Source organism: Rhea pennata, chromosome 12 (genome assembly GCF_028389875.1).
Source record: "Rhea pennata isolate bPtePen1 chromosome 12, bPtePen1.pri, whole genome shotgun sequence".
Classification (NCBI taxonomy): Eukaryota; Metazoa; Chordata; class Aves; order Rheiformes; family Rheidae; genus Rhea; species Rhea pennata.
This window is the reverse complement of record NC_084674.1, coordinates 675,990-693,865: the sequence shown is the minus strand read 5'-3', so window position 1 is coordinate 693,865 and position 17,876 is coordinate 675,990. Positions and strand designations below refer to the sequence as shown.

General features: G+C 38.8%; 1 protein-coding gene across 2 annotated transcripts; it reads left to right on the top strand.

The window, feature by feature from the left end:
- The first annotated feature begins 97 nt into the window (after positions 1-97).
- IRAK2 (interleukin 1 receptor associated kinase 2) lies at positions 98-17,231 on the top strand. 2 transcript variants are annotated; one of them, XM_062585406.1, is made up of 13 exons: positions 98-307; positions 976-1,155; positions 6,738-6,908; positions 7,548-7,660; positions 9,141-9,335; positions 9,766-9,830; positions 10,309-10,423; positions 11,186-11,295; positions 11,673-11,868; positions 12,579-12,641; positions 13,691-13,891; positions 14,057-14,570; positions 14,915-17,231. In XM_062585406.1, the coding sequence occupies exons 1-13, from the start codon at positions 205-207 to the stop codon at positions 15,031-15,033; spliced, it is 2,145 nt and encodes a 714-aa protein (XP_062441390.1). In that variant the 5' UTR covers positions 98-204; the 3' UTR covers positions 15,034-17,231. The 2 variants fall into 2 exon arrangements, with proteins under 2 accessions (XP_062441390.1, XP_062441389.1); XM_062585405.1 differs by having other exon boundaries at positions 117-307; positions 7,569-7,660.
- Positions 17,232-17,876: the final 645 nt, after the last annotated feature.

Below are 17,876 nucleotides of genomic sequence, written 5' to 3'. Positions count from 1 at the left end.
ACGCGCCTCCAGGCTGGCGCCCCCGTGGGCGGGGCCCTGGGCGGGGCCCGGTGACGCGCCTCCAGGCGGGCGCGGGCGGGGCCGCCCCTCGGCGGAGAGGGCGGTGGCGCGGGCGGCGAGCGCGGTGGCCCGTCCCGGTCCCGGTCCCGGTCCCGGTCCCGGTCCCGGTCCCGGTCCCGCCGCCGCCGCCGCCGCCGGGAGGCGATGGCGATGCCGCCGCGCTACCTGCACAGCCTGCCCGCCTGGGTGCTGGAGGATCTCTGCCGGAAGATGGACTGCCTCAGCGACCCCGACTGGATGCGCTTCGGTGAGCGGCGCGGGGGGCCCGGCCCGGCCCGGCCCCGCGGCCCCGGCCCGGCCCCGCTCCGCGCCTCGCGAGCGCCCCGGCGCGCCGTCCCCTTCTCCCGCGGCCCCCGGCCCGGCGCGCGAGCGCGGTGCCGCTCAGCCCGGGCCGCGCCCGCCGCCGGTCCCGGGCCCGCAGCTCCCGCGCCGGCGCGCCCGCCCGCCGGGCCGGCCCTGCCGGCCGAGGGCGCGACCGGGGGCCCTGGAGCCGGGGGAGCGGGGCGCGCGGCCCGGCCGAGCGGCGGCCGACTCGGCTGCCTCGCCCCGGGTCCTGCTGCCTTGCCTGGCTGAATAGCACCAGGGAGGTGAGCTGAGCTTACCTGGGCGCGAAGGACCGAGGCGCAGGAAGATTACGGGGAGACTGCTGAAAAGCATGACTGGGTTTTCTTTTAGGCGCTCTAACAACAAAATAACAAAAACCAAGTATTTCTGTCAGAACACTCAAAGGAATAAAAGGGATATTTTATCCTCAGGAGTTGAATTTTCTTCATGTGCGCATAGCTAATTTATTGTGATCCTATTTCTTAGAAGCGCGCAAATGAAAAACATCTTGTATATACATCGCACGTTAGCTTTCCCTACTTGCTTGTTTTTTCCAAACTTTAAACAGAAATATCCCTTGTCTCCCACTAGCCTCCTATGTGATAACTGACCAAACAGAGCTACGGAAAATCAAGTGCCTGGAGAAGACGGGGATCAGCATAACGAGGGAGCTCATGTGGTGGTGGGGAGTGAGGCTGGCGACCGTGCAGCAGCTCCTGGACCTGCTGCAGGGGCTGGAGCTGTACCGGGCAGCCCAAGTCATCCTGGACTGTGAGTAGCTGCCCCCTCCTTCCTCTGTGGGCACTCTGTGTCCCAGCACCGGCACCCAGCCCGACATACAGCTCTTGTTAGCGCTAGAAGATTTTTGCTAGGAACTTCCTGCTCAAAAGATTTTTCCACTGATTCTGATTTTCTGCTCATAAATAAAACTTGTGAGGGGTAAGCAGGAAATGACATAGCCAAGCTTAAAAGTAGGACTGACTACGGTCTGAAGCAGGAGCATATCTGTAATGCATCAGACAGGGTTTTAAAACGGCCAGACTTAACTATGAATGTTTCCGTTTTACATATATTCTTATTTCTCAGTGAAATTTTGTCATTAGACTCTATTGTGCAACAAAATCAGGGTAGAAAAATGTATGATTAGTTCTGACTATGTGGCCTGCTTTCCCCATGAAAGAAAAAGCTTATGAAAAAAGAGAAGTGGCTTAGCCGACTACCTAATTTATTACTTCTTTATCCCACTTCATATTTTCTCTACTATTACATGTGTTCCTGGTTCCTTCCATAAACTAAACAACCTTAGTCTCTTCTAAGTCTGTGTAGGTCTCCTGTCTCCTGTTTGCCGTATTTCAGATGTATCTTTTTTGAGATAGGATGATTAGAGCTTGAACACAGATGTGCCTTGTTAAACCACTGCATTATAAAAATCACAAAGCTTTTTAAATATAATTTTACTTTCCATTTTTCTTTTTTGAAAACTATGTTTTATTTGCAGCCATCCACTTTATAAACCAAATTGTACCTTGAGCCAATTTTACAGCTAAATCTGTTGAACCCTGAATAACATGCTTAGCCTTTCTGTATTGAGTTGCCCTGAGAAGTTAGGAATAGACTACATTCCCCTTTTCACATCTGTTTCTGCCTAGAAAACAGATGTTTGCATGAATTTCACTTGTTCTCCATAGAGAATTGCTAGAAAGGAAAATTATACTTTTTTTGTTTGTTTGTTTGTTTTGTTACAGGCCAAAAATGCTTAGAGAAGTACTAGGATTTTTCCATGCACATATGAGAAGGACAAAGATGAGAGCATGGACTTTCACAAGACAGAAAATGTGCCAGAGTACCTTCTGCTTTTTGCATTCCCCGAGAAGGGACTGTCGCTCCACGGCTGGTTTTGGTTACATCACCAGCCCTGTTGTGAAACAGAAACAGCGTCAGCAACGGCAGGGCAGGGCAGGGCAGCCAGCAGCAGTCCCTGCTGCTGCTGGCCCTCATTGCATAGCAGCTAGAGGCATTTCTCATGGAAATTCCAACAATTCACAGTTGTTTTCTTGCTGCAGTATTTCTTTAAATAGCACCATTTATTTTTCTGTAGGTTTCTGATGTTACCATCACTTTTAACCTTCATTTTGGAATGCTTTAACATTCAGTCATATCAGTTTAGGAGAGGGTAACAGTTATTTTCCCTAGTTGTGCTGAGCGAACAGAGCTATACCAAAGTTAACTGAATCCTGTTTTACCTTGTGTGTCAGTATTGTTAATTTAATCACAATGACTCACTTTGAGGGTCTAGTCTGAGTGGACAGGATGGAAAACAAAATTATTTGGTCTATATACTGAATAAATTTGACTTAGATATTGCCAATGCAATAAGCCTGGCTCCCTCATAGCGGTATTTTATGGACACCTCAAAGTAGACAGCAGCTTCTATGATGTGATGACTCCTTTGCTCTGTGTCTGTTCAGTATTTAACACAGTATATTCCTAGCCCATAGAGTTTCTATATGCTCTGATAGCACACAGAATAACCTACCACACCTTAAGCTTGAATTAGTTACAGTGGTTGCCCTCTTTCCCTTTCAGAAGGCATTCGGGCCTCACCTTTGTTTACTGCTGGTTTGCTTCAGTGTATTCCTTATGCAGCATTCTTTGGCATTTCTGTAATCCTGCTTTATGCATTGTCATTTAATCAGAAAATAGCTGCATTTTCCTTCTGAGAAACAAAAACTGAAACTGAAAAGTTTTTTACAACTACATAAAAGCTGCAAAAATTTTCAAAAGGTTTTTATCTTTCACAGAAAAGTCTGGTTTTGTTCATTTAGGTATGATGGCTTCTTTTCTGTGTGGGTTAATTTTGCGTTTTAGCAAGAGCTATGTTTCCAGTGGTGTTGGAAATATGGCCTGTAATAACAACTGAAATGCTGCTGCTTTTACGCAGGGTGGTAGAGCTTTCTCTCCTCTAACAAGCCTTTAAAACAAGGCCATGAGTAAATTTCAAATTGAGATTAGTTCAGCACATTGCAGCTTCAGGAGAGGCTTTATTTAATTTGAGATCACTATTGCTTGCAAACCACAATATTGCTGGATTCGAGCTGATGTACACGTTCAGGACAGCCACCCCCAGGAAACCCAGAGGCTGCACAGTGGGTCTCTGTTATCCACTTAGGCTTGCTCCTGTGTGCAAACACCAGAATGTGACACAGGATTAAATCTTAACAGGCAGGATTTTAAAGCCCATCTTAAAGCCCCTGACAGCATTGCTTACACAAGGACCAAGTAAGACTTACCTCTGGAATTACGCAGAATGTACAGAAACTAGCCTCCAAGCCAAGAGCAACTTCTGGAAGTATCACCTGTAAAGATAATATACAGACAAAAAATAATAATTAGCACAGAAGCAGGCATCCTTCTCCTATTTGATGATTTGAGGGATATACAAACATTACTGTAGGTTGCACAATATTGCACCTGACTTCAGCCTCCAGTAAGAGAGGGGATTACTTGCTTTCTCTTGTGATTCACCCATCATTTCACCCATTATTTTAATATTTTGAGCTTTCTCAGAAATATTTATGAGACTTTTTGGATTTCACTTGCCATCAGCAGCAATAACTGAGGGGCTTCCTCTGTTAAAAATAAAAACCAGTCAGATTCTTCCAGACTGGAAGATCATACTTTGACCTCTACAGAAAAGCACTTGGTTTCTAGAAAATAGAGTTGGCTAATGCAAGTAAATGGGTTTTTGTAGTGACTTCTGATGGGATAGATCAGGCTGCAGGAAAGTAAATATTAAGAAATCACAGCAAGAAAAGGACATACTCCATTTAGCTCCTTAAGACATTGAACTGATATGCTAAAGCTCTAAGATCCCTTTGTTTCAGCTTCATACAGAGCATTATGAGGAGTTCTCCCTGAATTCTGTAGGGCAATATGAAGATAGAGAGGATTTAAAAGAGGATGGAAGACAAATCCTGTGGACCAATCAATCTTTAGTTTTGTGTCTGGCTGATTAATAATCATTTTTGCTGCAAATCAATTCATATGCAAGGAATTATAAAAATGAAATGATTTCTTCCCTTAACTTCTTGCGATCTTCTTTTTGTATTGAACTCCACAGTAAAATTTAATACTAATTTCAGTGGTAGAAAGTGTGGATTATTTTGTCATTCTTCCATGTGCAGCAGTTAACACTTTCTAGAATTAACTGATTATAGGCATTCTGCTGTGTGGCCATTAACAGCAGTGCTTTCTAGAAGGCTGATTTTAGGTTTAAACAAATCTTTTCAGTCTTTATCTTTTACTTCTATTTTTATATCTGAATATGCTTACTCAGCTGATGTAACTCAAGCAGATATGATGGAGTACACACTTTTTTTTCCTACTGGGCATGCTGTTCGTAAAACTAAGTGGTCCCAACTCTGACAGTCTTTATATCACCATAACTCTACTCAGTCTGACTTCTGGATGTCTGGAATAATATATTTTTTTCCAAACTCATTCATGCATATATGAGTCCTGCAGCTTCAGTGGTAATCTCTCTGATGTGCAGGAAATTGCAAAAATCATGAAAAGCCCTGAAAAGATGACTTGAAGGAAGTGATTCTAATGTTGGAGATTTTCTAGTTTAAAGTACTAGGTGAGGGGGGAAAAAAAAAAAGCAGAACAGTCATTTTGACTAAAGGCCTGTAGTCAGTTAATACCTAAAATACCTAAAACAATTTCTGGCCAAAAATCCGTAAAGTTTGTGACTTCATAGCATTCTGGCACAGTACCAAAGAAACATAACTGATTTTTCTGAGTTTAAAGACCTAGTTTTATTCCAACCCTGCATTCATAGGTGACATTGAAGAAAATGGATACAAACCCCATACAATTCAAAGAAAAAAGATTACCTGAGATGAACGTGTCCACCTCTACCATTATTGCTCTTCAGATACCTCTACTCTTCAAAGCTTAGTAACAATGAAATACAATACAATTAAACTGTCATACTTTATCTTCTCTTAAATTTCAGTTTTACTGAAGTTAATGAGATTGTTTTATAGAGAGCACAATTATATAAATGAAATATACCACTTCCTGCTTGTTTCAGTCACTCCCAATGCTTTGTCCATACAAAAAAGAATACAGAATTATTAGCTGATTTCGAAAGCAAACAGAGACTCTTGGTGCCAATATATACAATGCTTAAGATAAAAAGTTGATAAAACAATATGACAAAAAAATCATATTTACACACTTCTTTTATATCAAAAGAAAGAAATTATTTTTAAGTAGTTACTAAACGTTATTGGTGATAAAAGATGCCAAGTAAAAAAAACATAATTTTGGAAATATATGGAGGAATAGATATGATTATTAGGCATTGGAAGGTCCTTAGATATCTCTAGTGCATGCTGGATATTTCAAAGTTCCATTTCAACCTCAGTTTTAAATGTCTTCATGGGTGGAATTTCAGCTGCTCTTCAGGAAACTTTTGACAGCTTCTTATATCAGAATGTCTTGAAATTTTTTTACTTTATTTTTTTCCACATCCTAATTGTAGCTTAATCCCTCTAACGCATACCTATTCTTCAATTCCCTGTATGCTAAAAGCATCTTGGTTCTTCTCTTAAGCATACTTCATGCTTGCTTTTTTTGGATCTGATTCTGAGATTTGGCCAAACTGTACAAAGAGTAGGATCTTGAGGAGCTGTAATGAATCAATAACTTGGCTTTTAATTTTGCCTTATATATCAGTTATTCTTTACCTGTGGCCATTGTTGTGTTCTTCCTTGATTGTCCCTAACTTGTTTCTTTCCATTAGTAAGTGAAAATATGATTCGTTTTAGAACTAGTTCTACACAGGAAAATGTTTTCTGGGAATGAGCACAGTCAGGACACTAAAACTACACAATTCAAAATAGCCCAAAAGTATTTAGCTGACTAAAACTAATGGAATTCTGACAAACTTTTTCTCGGTTCTATGATAATTAACAAAGAGTTAGATGCCTTCTGTGGGTTGTGAGATGTTTATGATTTGAGATCATCAGCTGCAAGATATTACATGGAAAATGACTAAATAAATAATTATTGTTAATTTCTTATTATAAGGGACTATATATCCTTTGCATAGTCATAACCGATATTTGTTTCAAGCTATCACTTTATTGTGATAGTAACTATTTTTTCACAGTAGTTAATAGCATGCATATGAAGTGAATTTAAATATTAATAATATTCAAATAATTAAACATAACACATTTGTAGTGTTCATTTAAATTTACAGTTCATTTTCCCTGCACAGCTGATTTGAATCACAATCTGTTTTCCTTGGTTATTTTTTGTCTTTCTGTCTTTCTCTTTTGCAGGGAAATCGGCCTCTAGTATTACCAATTCCGAAAATAAAGAGTTGGCAGAGCCACCTAAAGAGGAGAATATATCTTTAACTCCTACAGAAAATAAAAATAAAGAGAGAGAAAATGAAATAAGCCTGTTGCCATCACCATACTCTTCACAATTGGGAATATCAACAGCAGGAAGTAAGTAAAATGATAGTTCTGTATTTGCTTTGAAGTTGGAATGGCCATACAGATAAGACTGGTCCCCATTCACTTTCAAAATGGTTACATTTGAATAGTTGCCTTTTTCCTAGCACTGTTGTCTCCTGAGCTGTTTATTTCTAACTTTACCAAGGGCCTTTTATTCTTCCTGCCTATGGCTTTCTTGGCTTTGAGAGATGCTGGCTATAATTATCCTGTAGGGTCTTGGAGTTTATTTCCCAGTTCCGCGTGAGCCTCCAGTCCCATTCTGGCTCCACACTGAGTCTAGATCCATGCAAACACTTGTTCCCATGTGAAGTATGTCTGGCCCAGAAGAGATGTACGCATCCACAGCTCCTCTGCCTGGGAAAGGGAGGGACCGGAGCCATGGCACAGAGAGCAGCACCTGACCAACAGTATCCCACCAAGCTCTGAGAGCTCTAAAGAGCTCTGCGTAGTTGTCTTGCGAGGAGGAACCAGAAAAACAGCTCTCTCTCTTCACGTAGTATCTCACATTTTGACAGCTTGTTGCAGATTATACCATTTAGGAAAGTCAGCAGAATAACCCAGACCCTCGTAATTAATCTCACAGGCTGATATTACAATAAGTAAGGTGTATTTTCGATGCTGTTAATTCAGTTTCAGACCCTATTTCTGCAGGAGTTTTGTGTTCGCTCCCTTCACCACCACCTCCCCCAGAAGACTTCTTGAAATCCTTACAGTCTAACCCTTCTGTCTCATCAAGTGTGAAGGTAAATCCCTTTCATACTGGTGGATTATAATAATGCAAATTGTGTTGATGCCATTTTATGTTTCTTCAGTTAGAGATTATGTATCGACTTCCATCTACTCATATAAAATATAGATCTACTGAAAAAAATGTGGCCTGATTACAAAGTATTTACGTGTGATATAATAGTAACACTTTAAGATTACTTATCATTTACATCACTTTTCTTGCCAGTGAAGCACAAGTGAGGGAAAAATTAACTATACTGCATACTGCAAAGCTGAGCTACGCCCACATAAAAAAAAATGCAATTAATTTTCAAGTATAGATTTTGTAGGGGACTTCTCATTCCTCATGAGATGATAATGCAAAATTAAAGCACTGACTTGTCAGAGTGACATATTTCTTTTACTTCAAATCTATACTTAAAATGTGATGGATTAGTAGTTTTTTAGTATCATCATTTACGTTGGAAGGGTGTAAGGGACCTCAGGAGGTCTCTAGTCCAACCTCCTGCTCAAACCTGGGCTAATGTCAAAGTTAGATCAGGTCACTCACAGCCTTGTCCAGCTGAATTTTGAAAACCTCCAAAGATGGAGGTTCTGCCACCTCTCTCTTTAGGCCCCTGTTCTAGGGGCCCTGTTCAGGCCCTGTTCACCTCACTGAAAGTTTTTTCTTAACGTTCTTAATGATTTCACCACAGAGTCTCCTCTTCCTTCTCCCTATAGCTCTCTTGTCTTTGAGATAGCCTGGCTAGATCTGTCCTGTGGGGTCACAGACGGTGTGCACATTCAGGTCTTACTTGACTCTGTTGGCATGTTTTGTTCTTGTTTTGTTTGTTTGTTTTTGAAGATTTTATTTTAAAACTTTTAATTCTTCTAAAATAACATGGTACAAGAGTACCAGGCAGAAGAGAAGATTGTTATGAAGAACACAGTTTGAGTTTCTGGAGAGGGAGTCAATGTTTTGTTGTCTCATATCTGGAGCACATCAAAGTTGTGGAAGCTGCTCGATTATTTCTTGGCTATACGGGAACTGTAATATCAAATGCCATACTGGAAGCCAGAAATTATTTTGCAAGCAATGCCAGATGCTTCAGAAGTAGATGTATTACTGCATGAAGGACACTCCCTTCTGGTCCAGTTGTTGTTTAACATATGCCCCAGCCAAGAATTAAAGGTTCGTGTAACTTACACTGACATCATTTCAAATAAATACACGGACTTTTAAGCAAAACCAAGTCTGTTTTCTGGGAAAGGTGGTAATGCAAATTGGTAACTTTTTCCAGTCTCTTCTATTATGCAAAATTTTTACAACAAACAGATCGACAGGTATTACAAAAGGAAAATGCAATGAGTGATTGCACAGAGCATTTCACAATTTCTTTTTAACAATCACTGCACTCATTTCTTAAATCATGGAAAAGACAATAGGACATTTGAAAGGGAAGGAGAAGGCATATGAATTTTTGAGATAAACTTGCTGTTTCTTCAAATGTGTAGCCCTGCAGCTCTTCTACTCCTCAGCAGGAGACGATGACTGATCTCCCCAGCGGAAGTCTTTTGTGGACCCAGAGGGAACTTACTAATGCCACAAATGGTTTTAGTGATGAGAGCAGAATTTGTGAAGGTACTTTTGCAGATGTCTACAAAGGTCAGAGGCACAACATAGTGTACGTCATCAAAAGACTGAAAGAGGCAAGTACTCCAGCTTTTATTTTCTTTCTGAAGGAGAATATTTTATTAGCGCCTCTTGAACATTAGCAGATGTCATTTAATATTATGTGGGCTAGGAACCACAGCTGCTACAAAAGATGAAAGGGAAAAAGGGAAACGATGAGTAATAAGTAAACCTAGATTCCACAAACATGTGAGAGATATCTTACACAAGTAGTTCTGTTAACTTTATCCGTGGCAGTAGCTCAAGCAAACTAGCTGCACTGAGAATTGTATTGGAGTTATCTTTATGCTAGTTTTTAATTTTCAGTTATTTGGTGCTTTTGACACACAATTGCCATCAGTGATACCTTCCTATTTTCTGAAGTGATTTGTCATCTAGAGAGTAAAAGCTTTGTATAAAAGCAGTGTCTTCATAATTACTATTATCTTGCATATTTTAATTTTTCAGGTGGAATGTACAAGTCCAAATTCAACTCAAAGATTCTTTCATACAGAAGTACAGATTTGCTTTCGGTGAGTGGTTGACTTTTAAACGTAGTCTGTTCACACCCTATCTGTGGCATGTTGCTGGTGCATACAGTGTAAGACTGACATGTATATCATCTGCCAGGCATTGTGCTGTACTGGGGACAACGGGGTTCTGCACCGCCTTTGCAAGAGCCCTGGGAAGCAACATGCCTCCCAGTGCTGCCACGGTTCTTCCTCAGCGAACGCAGCCACTCTGCCAGTCTCAGAGAGGGCGAGGGAGTGGTGCTTTCTGGAGCTTTGTATCCCTTCTCATTGCTCAGAACAGGGCTGAGCTTAATCCTGTCTCTTCTCTGCAGCTACGTTAGCCTTGTGCAATCCTGCTTAGGACCATTCTGTGTGTCCAGCTGTAGGACTCAAAGTGAATTCCAATTGCCTTGAATTTAAGAATTTATTCCAGCTCAGGAAAGGACTTTTCTGCACTGCTCTCATTTAATTTGCAAAACGTTGTTATCTATGTTTGCAGGTGTTGCCATGTTAACATTTTGCAGCTAGTGGGTTTCTCAGTAGAAACTGGATTACACTGTCTGATATATCCATACTTGCCCAATGGATCACTACAAAACAAACTTCATTGTCAAGTAAGTAAATAATATGGGTCCGTTATCCACCTGCCCTGTAAGGATACAGCCTGAAAAGCAATTATATCCTTGAATTTGTAGAAACAGTAGAAGAAGGTGCCCCAATATGATGACTGTATGTATTAAAAGGTTGCAAGGCTTTTTTTTCCCTTTTTTTTTCTACTGCAAAGCTGATCAGGTCAGCAAGAAGTTTCTGCTTTGCAGCTTTAGTAACTTTTAAATATTAAGAAATCTGCAAAATGTGTGTTCATATTCCCAAATCCAGTAAAATATTACAGTATGTTACTGTAGAATTCATCATCCTATTCAGTGGTGTTACAAACTTTCATTGACAGTACATTCTATGAAGCTTTACAAGGGCTTAAGAGAACAGTTTATGAGAACTTCACACCTATTGAAAGAGCATTTGCAGGGGAAATCATGGGACAGAAACATCAGAAGAATGATCCATTAAAAAAAGCATTATGTCTCAATAATGGCCAATTCCTGATATTCTGGAGAAGCACAATCTCTGCTGTATCTTTACCTCACTGTATCCTATGCCAGGAAAAATGTCCAGTACGGTACATAAGAAGAGGTTCCTTCCTAGGCCTTGAAATCAGCTTCCTGATATGGACCACACTTTTGATCTAGGTCATCAGGATTTTTGCTAGTGATTGCAGTGGGAATAAAACTAAGCGTTTGGCCTGCAGAACTACTAATGTATTTTTATTTTTACAGAATAAAAACTATAATACCAATTTTCTTTGACTTTTCTTGCAGGATGATTCTGCTCCACTGACCTGGGAGACGCGCATTCGCATTTCCATAGGACTAATCCGAGCTATACAGTACCTACATAATTCTGGAATTCTTCATGGTAATATCAAAAGGTGAGGGGTTTGGCATTTCCTTGTTTGCCTGTTAATGTCAGGATTTCTTTAATACTAATGGCTGAAAGCTTATATAATTTTGAAATCCATTTACAGTACCTTTCTGCCTTCTGTTATCTCTTGTTCTGTAGAGTGTTTACCCTCCATATGTTTCATTTGCCACTCTCTTCAGCATAATGGAAATATGTTCTTATGGAAATTTTTGGAGTGCTTTCTTTTTCCCCTCTCCCTTTCTCCCCATTCTTTATCCTTTCCTTCTTGCACACCAGGCCAAATGTTGGGAAGTCGGGTCCTTCAGGGCTTGCCTTAACTGTAAAAGTGTAATTCTTTACCTCAAAATAATTATTCAGCCAGTAATTTGCCTTTCATTATCATAGCTCAAATGTCTTGCTGGATGAAAACTTTACACCAAAGCTCGGACATTCAGGTCTACGATTGTATTCTGTTGATAAGAAATCGGAGTATGCTATGATGAAAACCAAAGTCCTACAAACTTCTCTTACTTATCTGCCAGAAGATTTTATCAGGCACAGGCAGTTATCAGAAAAAGTTGATATATTTGGCTGTGGTGTGGTAAGTTGCCTTTTTTCCATATTCTGTTGCATTGTATGATGATTATAGACAGGAAAAAGGATATATGAATATCCTCTCATCCTCTCCATAGAGTCATTTTGCCTGCAATTTCACATCATAGTTTCTGACTGCATAATGTGTTAAGATTCTGTTTAATTATGTTCTTCCTACAAATACACTTCAACTTGTGGCAGAGTAAGGTGAATCTTTTGAGCAACAGAAGCAAAATTCTTTCTCCTTGCAAAAAAATTTATTACTGCTGATAGTTTAGGAAAAACAGAGCAGCAGAAAGACTGCAATTAGGTTCTCAGAACTCCTCCAAATCTGCCACATCAAATACTAACAAACATCACCTGTTAATTTGGAATTTCAACTAGAATATTTGAATAAATAAGACAGTTTACTACATCATCTGTCTCAATTTCCATTTTAATAGGAAGCTACTGTCTTCAATACAGTTGCTTATCTAGATTTAGAATGGCTTTTTTATCTCTTAATTTAATGTTCTCTTATGTCTCAGTACAAAATTTAAACTTGGTTTTAGAGGTGGATCTAAACTGTCATGAAGATTGCCCAAATCTGGTATTATTTAGCCATGTGATGTGGCAAAATAATTTCAAAATGCTCCAGTAGTTCAATATACCTTTATTTACAAAACTCATTTTAAGAACAGAACTTAAATTGTTTTATCTGCCAAATATATTTTCTAGGTCTTAGCAGAGATACTGACAGGAGTTAAGGCACTAGATGAAGGAAGACACCCTATTTATCTGGTAAGGAAAAACAGAAATAATGAACACTAACATGAGTGAATGGGGTTGTTGTCATAAATTGAATTTACATTTTACATAAATATTTTTATTTGCAATCTGCTTGCAGGTCCTAAAGAAGTGATGTTTAGAAGCCATATCCTAGTTTCACTAACATACCTACCTCTACCATTCCTAAAATTAGGAGCAGAATGTATGTTCCCATTTCACATATCAGACTCATCAGTACTGGCCCTAAGTATATAGAAGATGCCCCCAAATCACTGGTGTTTATATACGTGCTTATTTAAGAAAAAAAGGCGTTGTGTTTAAACTCTGCTGCATGTTTTTTATGTGCCAGAAAGATATGTTATGAGCCAGAGTGCATGGGGAAACCTGGATAGGAGATAACTGCAGATGCTGTTTATGATGTTTGAGACATTTATGTATTACACCAGTGATTGGAACTTATATCCTGGCCAATTTGCCCAAGCTGTAATTAGAACTGACAAACTACTTTCACAAACAACCAGAACTGGCTAGGCTCAATGAATGCCACAAACACCATTTTAATGAAAACAGACTCCGCTTACGGGCTGTACTCCTGGTTTTCTATCTTGTTGAAGCCTTGAGGGGAAAGGGACAGTATTCTCGCTTACTATTTCCAAACACATCATCAGTGTTCAAATAGATTCAGAAAATAAAGGGTCTGAGGCTTCCAATTTTTTAACAAGTATTTGAAAAAATCCTGTGTCGTTACATACAGTGTTGATTATTTTTTCTTTCTTTAAATGGCCAAATAACAGGTATAAGTCTGTAGGGCCTGCCTCAAACAGTTGGATCTATTCTAGTGAATTTGATGTTAGACACATGCAGAGGAAACCTTTGGGCTTTTTCCTCCAATGAAAACAAACACGTCTGTCCCTTGAACTAAGGAAGATTCGTAAAGCTTTTAAGTCTGTAAACGAGCCACTAAAGAGCAATATAACAAATATGGCTTCTCAGTGGTACAGATTGAAATAGATGTTTATGTTAATTTTGTCTTCGTTAATGTTTCTCTTTCCCTTGAACAGAAAGATATGATTGCTGATGAAATTCAAATAGTGAAAGAAAACTCATGCTCCAAGGTCAAAAATTTTGAAAAGCTAGCTGCAAAGGAAATATGCTGTAAATATCTAGACAAGAAAGCAGGACACTTGCTGGAAGAGATTGCTGTTGATTTTGCACAGGCCATCTGCTTTTGTCTGAGAAAAAAGAATCCTAACATAGCAGAGGTAAATATTTTAAATACAGAAGCAGGAGTTTAGTCTCCTTGACACCAAGGTCCAAAGCTATAATGTTCATGTTTACCTATTTTATGAGTATGTTTTACATAGGAATATGTGTAAGCAGGGATACATGGATTATTCCTCATTCACAGATTTTGTTGTTAAAAACAGGTGCTTGAAATTATGGAAATAGCTGAAAATAAATTAAGAGAGTGTAACATTTGTGGAGGCAGCACTTCTGGATTTTCCATGAACACTCCAGAAGAAACAGATGATGAGACAACTAGCCTCAACGTGGATGGTTCTTCTCGGGAAAATAAAGAGGACAGCGCACAGGCAAAGACCATGACAGGTGCCAATCCATGCACACCTTTAACAAGAGTTGTGTCACCTGACATTTACTGTGGACAAATGTCAAGGGTGCCTTGTGAATCAGATGAATCAAGCAGTTTTATATGGAATTCTGTGGAAGGGTCTACAGATGAGCTATCTAGCAACAGTTGTTACAATTCAGAAGATACCACAGCCTCTGCATACAGGAAAAAGGAGGAAAGACCTGTGAACGGACTCCAGGAAAGAAACATGGCATCCATCGAAAGCAATGAAAACTTGGAAACAATGTCTACTGCACAGAGCACCTTTCAACGAAAAAATGCAGACCTTGATGCTTCATGTTCTTCACAAGGTAAATCTCAGTAATTCTGAAGGGTGGACATAGAACATTCAGGCATGCAGACTTAAAGTGCAATGGCAAAACTGCTCATACTGCTGTTGTGATAACCACAGTCTTTGTGAAAATATTATAATAGTACAGATGAAATACTCTTTCTCCAGACTTTAAGTTGTTCTTCCAATCTAGAAACCTATTGCTTTTATTCTTTGATATTTATCAATAAACCTACAAAATATTCTCCAGTTTTCTATCAATGTTTTTGTCATAAGCCAGATTTTTATTAATTTAAAATTATTGTTTATTCCTTAGATGCTGAGGGATTTTTTTCTCACTATTTTGGCTTTTTTGTTTTTCAGCATTAGCCAGAGAGACATCTTGGAAAATAAAGATAAATGATCAAAAAAAGAAGCTCATGGAAAATATTTTACTATATGAAGAAGACAAATTAAACAGCTCTGAACTATTTGAATCTTAAATTGGATGGATTTATTAGCAGTGACCAGTTCAGAAGAAGAAATAAGGACTGTCTCTTCATTAGAAAGATGGTAAAAGTGTACCTTTCATATAAGGTTGAACAGCAGATTTTGACCAGAAATATTAACCCTCTCTGAAGAAAACAAAAGTGATCACATTTGAGATGAACCAAAAAATACATGTTCTAAGCAGATAAAAACAAAATGCAACTCTATAAGCATAAATGCCTGCCTGCCTTCTGATCTGCAACCAAAAAAAAAAAAAAAAAAAAGCCAAATACCAACAACTACCAAAATAATTTTCAAGGTTCTTTTGCAGTGCACTTCAGAAAGTATCTGCACATAATGTATCCCTTATTTTAAAATCACAGTCCTAGAAATTACAGGGCAAGTGTTGATCAGCAAATAGTTACCAATACTATTATCACATTGTACACAAGCAGACAGAAATCTCTGAAGAGACTGAAGATGATTTCAATTTACAAAAGAAATATTTCTTTTTATGTAATGTATAATTTTATTTCACATACTTGGAAAACGTTCTCTATCAGAGAATTTTTATGCAAGTTCTCAGATGAATTCAATTTGACTCTTTTTCAATGTGAATTGCACTGAAAATTTTAAGTAAATAATTTAAGCCACATTAGTCTGCTCTCTGACCTACTCTACTAGCTGTATGTATGTGATACTGTCTGAAGTTTTGCTTTTTTAAGTTTCATTGTCAACAGCTCTAAAACAGTGTTTAGTACTTTGTAAGGGTATTTTTTGAAGTTAATTTGTGTTCTTTACATGTTATTAAAGTCTCTTGTTTCACCTGGTAACTATTATATATTTTGGATTAGGAACAAGATTTTAATTTAAAAATATTTAATTTTGTCATGGGTCATTTGAAATTTTATTTGTTAAATTTCTTTTGGCAATGAGTAAATGAATCAGTGAAAGATAAGCTAGTAAGTGGACCTGTTTGTGGAGCCCTACTCACTGAGCATTCCCTGAGAAGGAATTTCTTTGTGTGTGTCTTGTGACTTACCCAGCAACAGTAGTAGCTCTGGGGTCATTGCTCTCTGATCACTCTGAAAAGAAAAAACTTACATGAAGTCCTATTTATTATCAAGTGAAAACCCCTCAAGAAAGAAAGTGTCACTTTTATTGTTATGACTATTTATTATTTGTCTTACTGTTTGCATTTTCCAGTCTTGTGTAGTCTAAGTAAATACAGGTTTATGATGAGCAAAAAGACTATGTAGTTTAGCATACTGTCGAAGGTGACTGCTGCCTCAGTATCATGGATAATCAGGCCCAATGTATGGAAATGGGCAAAATTCCCACCAAAGTTCATGGAGTATTTGAAGAAGCATACAAATTTATACATAATTCTTCTCAATGGAATTGTGTAAAGGTATAACTTTCCAAGCTTTACATTAAGCTTGCTGAGTAAGGCCTCATAGCGTCTACATTTGTATAGTTCATTGTGGGTACTGTTATGCACATTTAAGAGTATTTTAACTTAAAATCTGAGTATTATAACCATCTACACATTTATTAAGTGGATTTTTACACTAAAAGCTGATAGAATTCCTTAATTAAAAGTGCCTTGGACACTGTTGATATGTCTTCCAGTGTCAGGTTGTTTTAGCAGATTCAAAAAAAGAAAAAAAATGGTACTGACATTAAAAAAAAAAAAGTATATTCAGGTTAAAAAAATTTTTTGGATAAGATTTCATTGAGATACCTTATGGTGCTGAAAACTTAATATTGTTTTTGATGTGTATGTTTTGGGAGATCCATGGCTGATACCTCAGGTCTCTTCCAGGAAGAAATGCATACAGACACATTCACAGAGCTGAATGAAAAACCTGACACTTTTTTTTTTTTACTTTCTAAAAACAATTTAGACATATTTTTGTTTCACAAAAATACTTTAAAGGTCTTGTTCTCATTTCAACACAGAACAAAAATACTGAAGCTCAAATTGTTATTCTTTGCCTTTTTCCATGTTAATTTTTAAGATATTCTGAGGGAATATACATGGTTTTGTAGCTTACATAATGTACCTTAAATAAGGTACAGCATAGTCTATGATAACGGTGCTCTGTGACCTAACTGTTGGCTGTTCAATGTAATGTATGTTTTAATCTTAACTTGGCAAATTTATAATTCATTAATATCTTTGTGAATAAAATACTGAAAAAGCCCTTTCTGTATAGCCTGGTTTTGAATGATGTGTTCTGCTGTGCGATATATCTCATCCAGTGTATTTAAGTAACCTGTGTTACTTAAGATTTCACTCTAAAACTAGCAGTGACAGTTACTGTCCCTTAGATGCGCTGTCTGTATAATATGCCTAATAAAAAACAGTGTAGCTCTTCCTCAAAGATGAAGGAAATCTCCCTCTCCACTCATTTCATCTACTTGAGATGCTCTTTTATCATGAACACCAGAGTAAGGGCACAGTATATAAATAAAAAAAAATAATAAAAAAAGGTTAATCTGTAGAACTGTGCAAATAAAATTAATTTGGAGATTAGGAACCTGGAGGCTGAACTGATGTGGAAGATTCTCACCTGCTCCCAGCGTGCTGAGTGACCCTAACCCAGCTGTGTGCCAGCTACGCAGTATGGTGTATAGCTATAAGACAAGCCTTTCATAAAATGTAAATAATTAAAATTAAATATAAAATAATATTCTTGCATACGATGAAATCTGCTTTTTGGCGGGATCCTGCAGGAGGGCCTCGCCCACGGGCGTCCTGCGCGGAGGGAGCCGCGCGGCGCGGCCCACGCGGGCTGCCCGTGCCGGCTGGAGCCCTTCGCAACCTTTTCTCTCTCACTGGGTCCTTTAGCTA

Bases quoted from the DNA above. Each gene is read 5' to 3' on its own strand.
- IRAK2 (XM_062585406.1), top strand. From the start codon at position 205: ATGGCGATGCCGCCGCGCTACCTGCACAGCCTGCCCGCCTGGGTGCTG. The intron at 9,336-9,765 runs GCAAGTACTCCA...TTAATTTTTCAG, and splicing joins TCATCAAAAGACTGAAAGAG to GTGGAATGTACAAGTCCAAA. The intron at 9,831-10,308 runs GTGAGTGGTTGA...CTATGTTTGCAG, and splicing joins GAAGTACAGATTTGCTTTCG to GTGTTGCCATGTTAACATTT.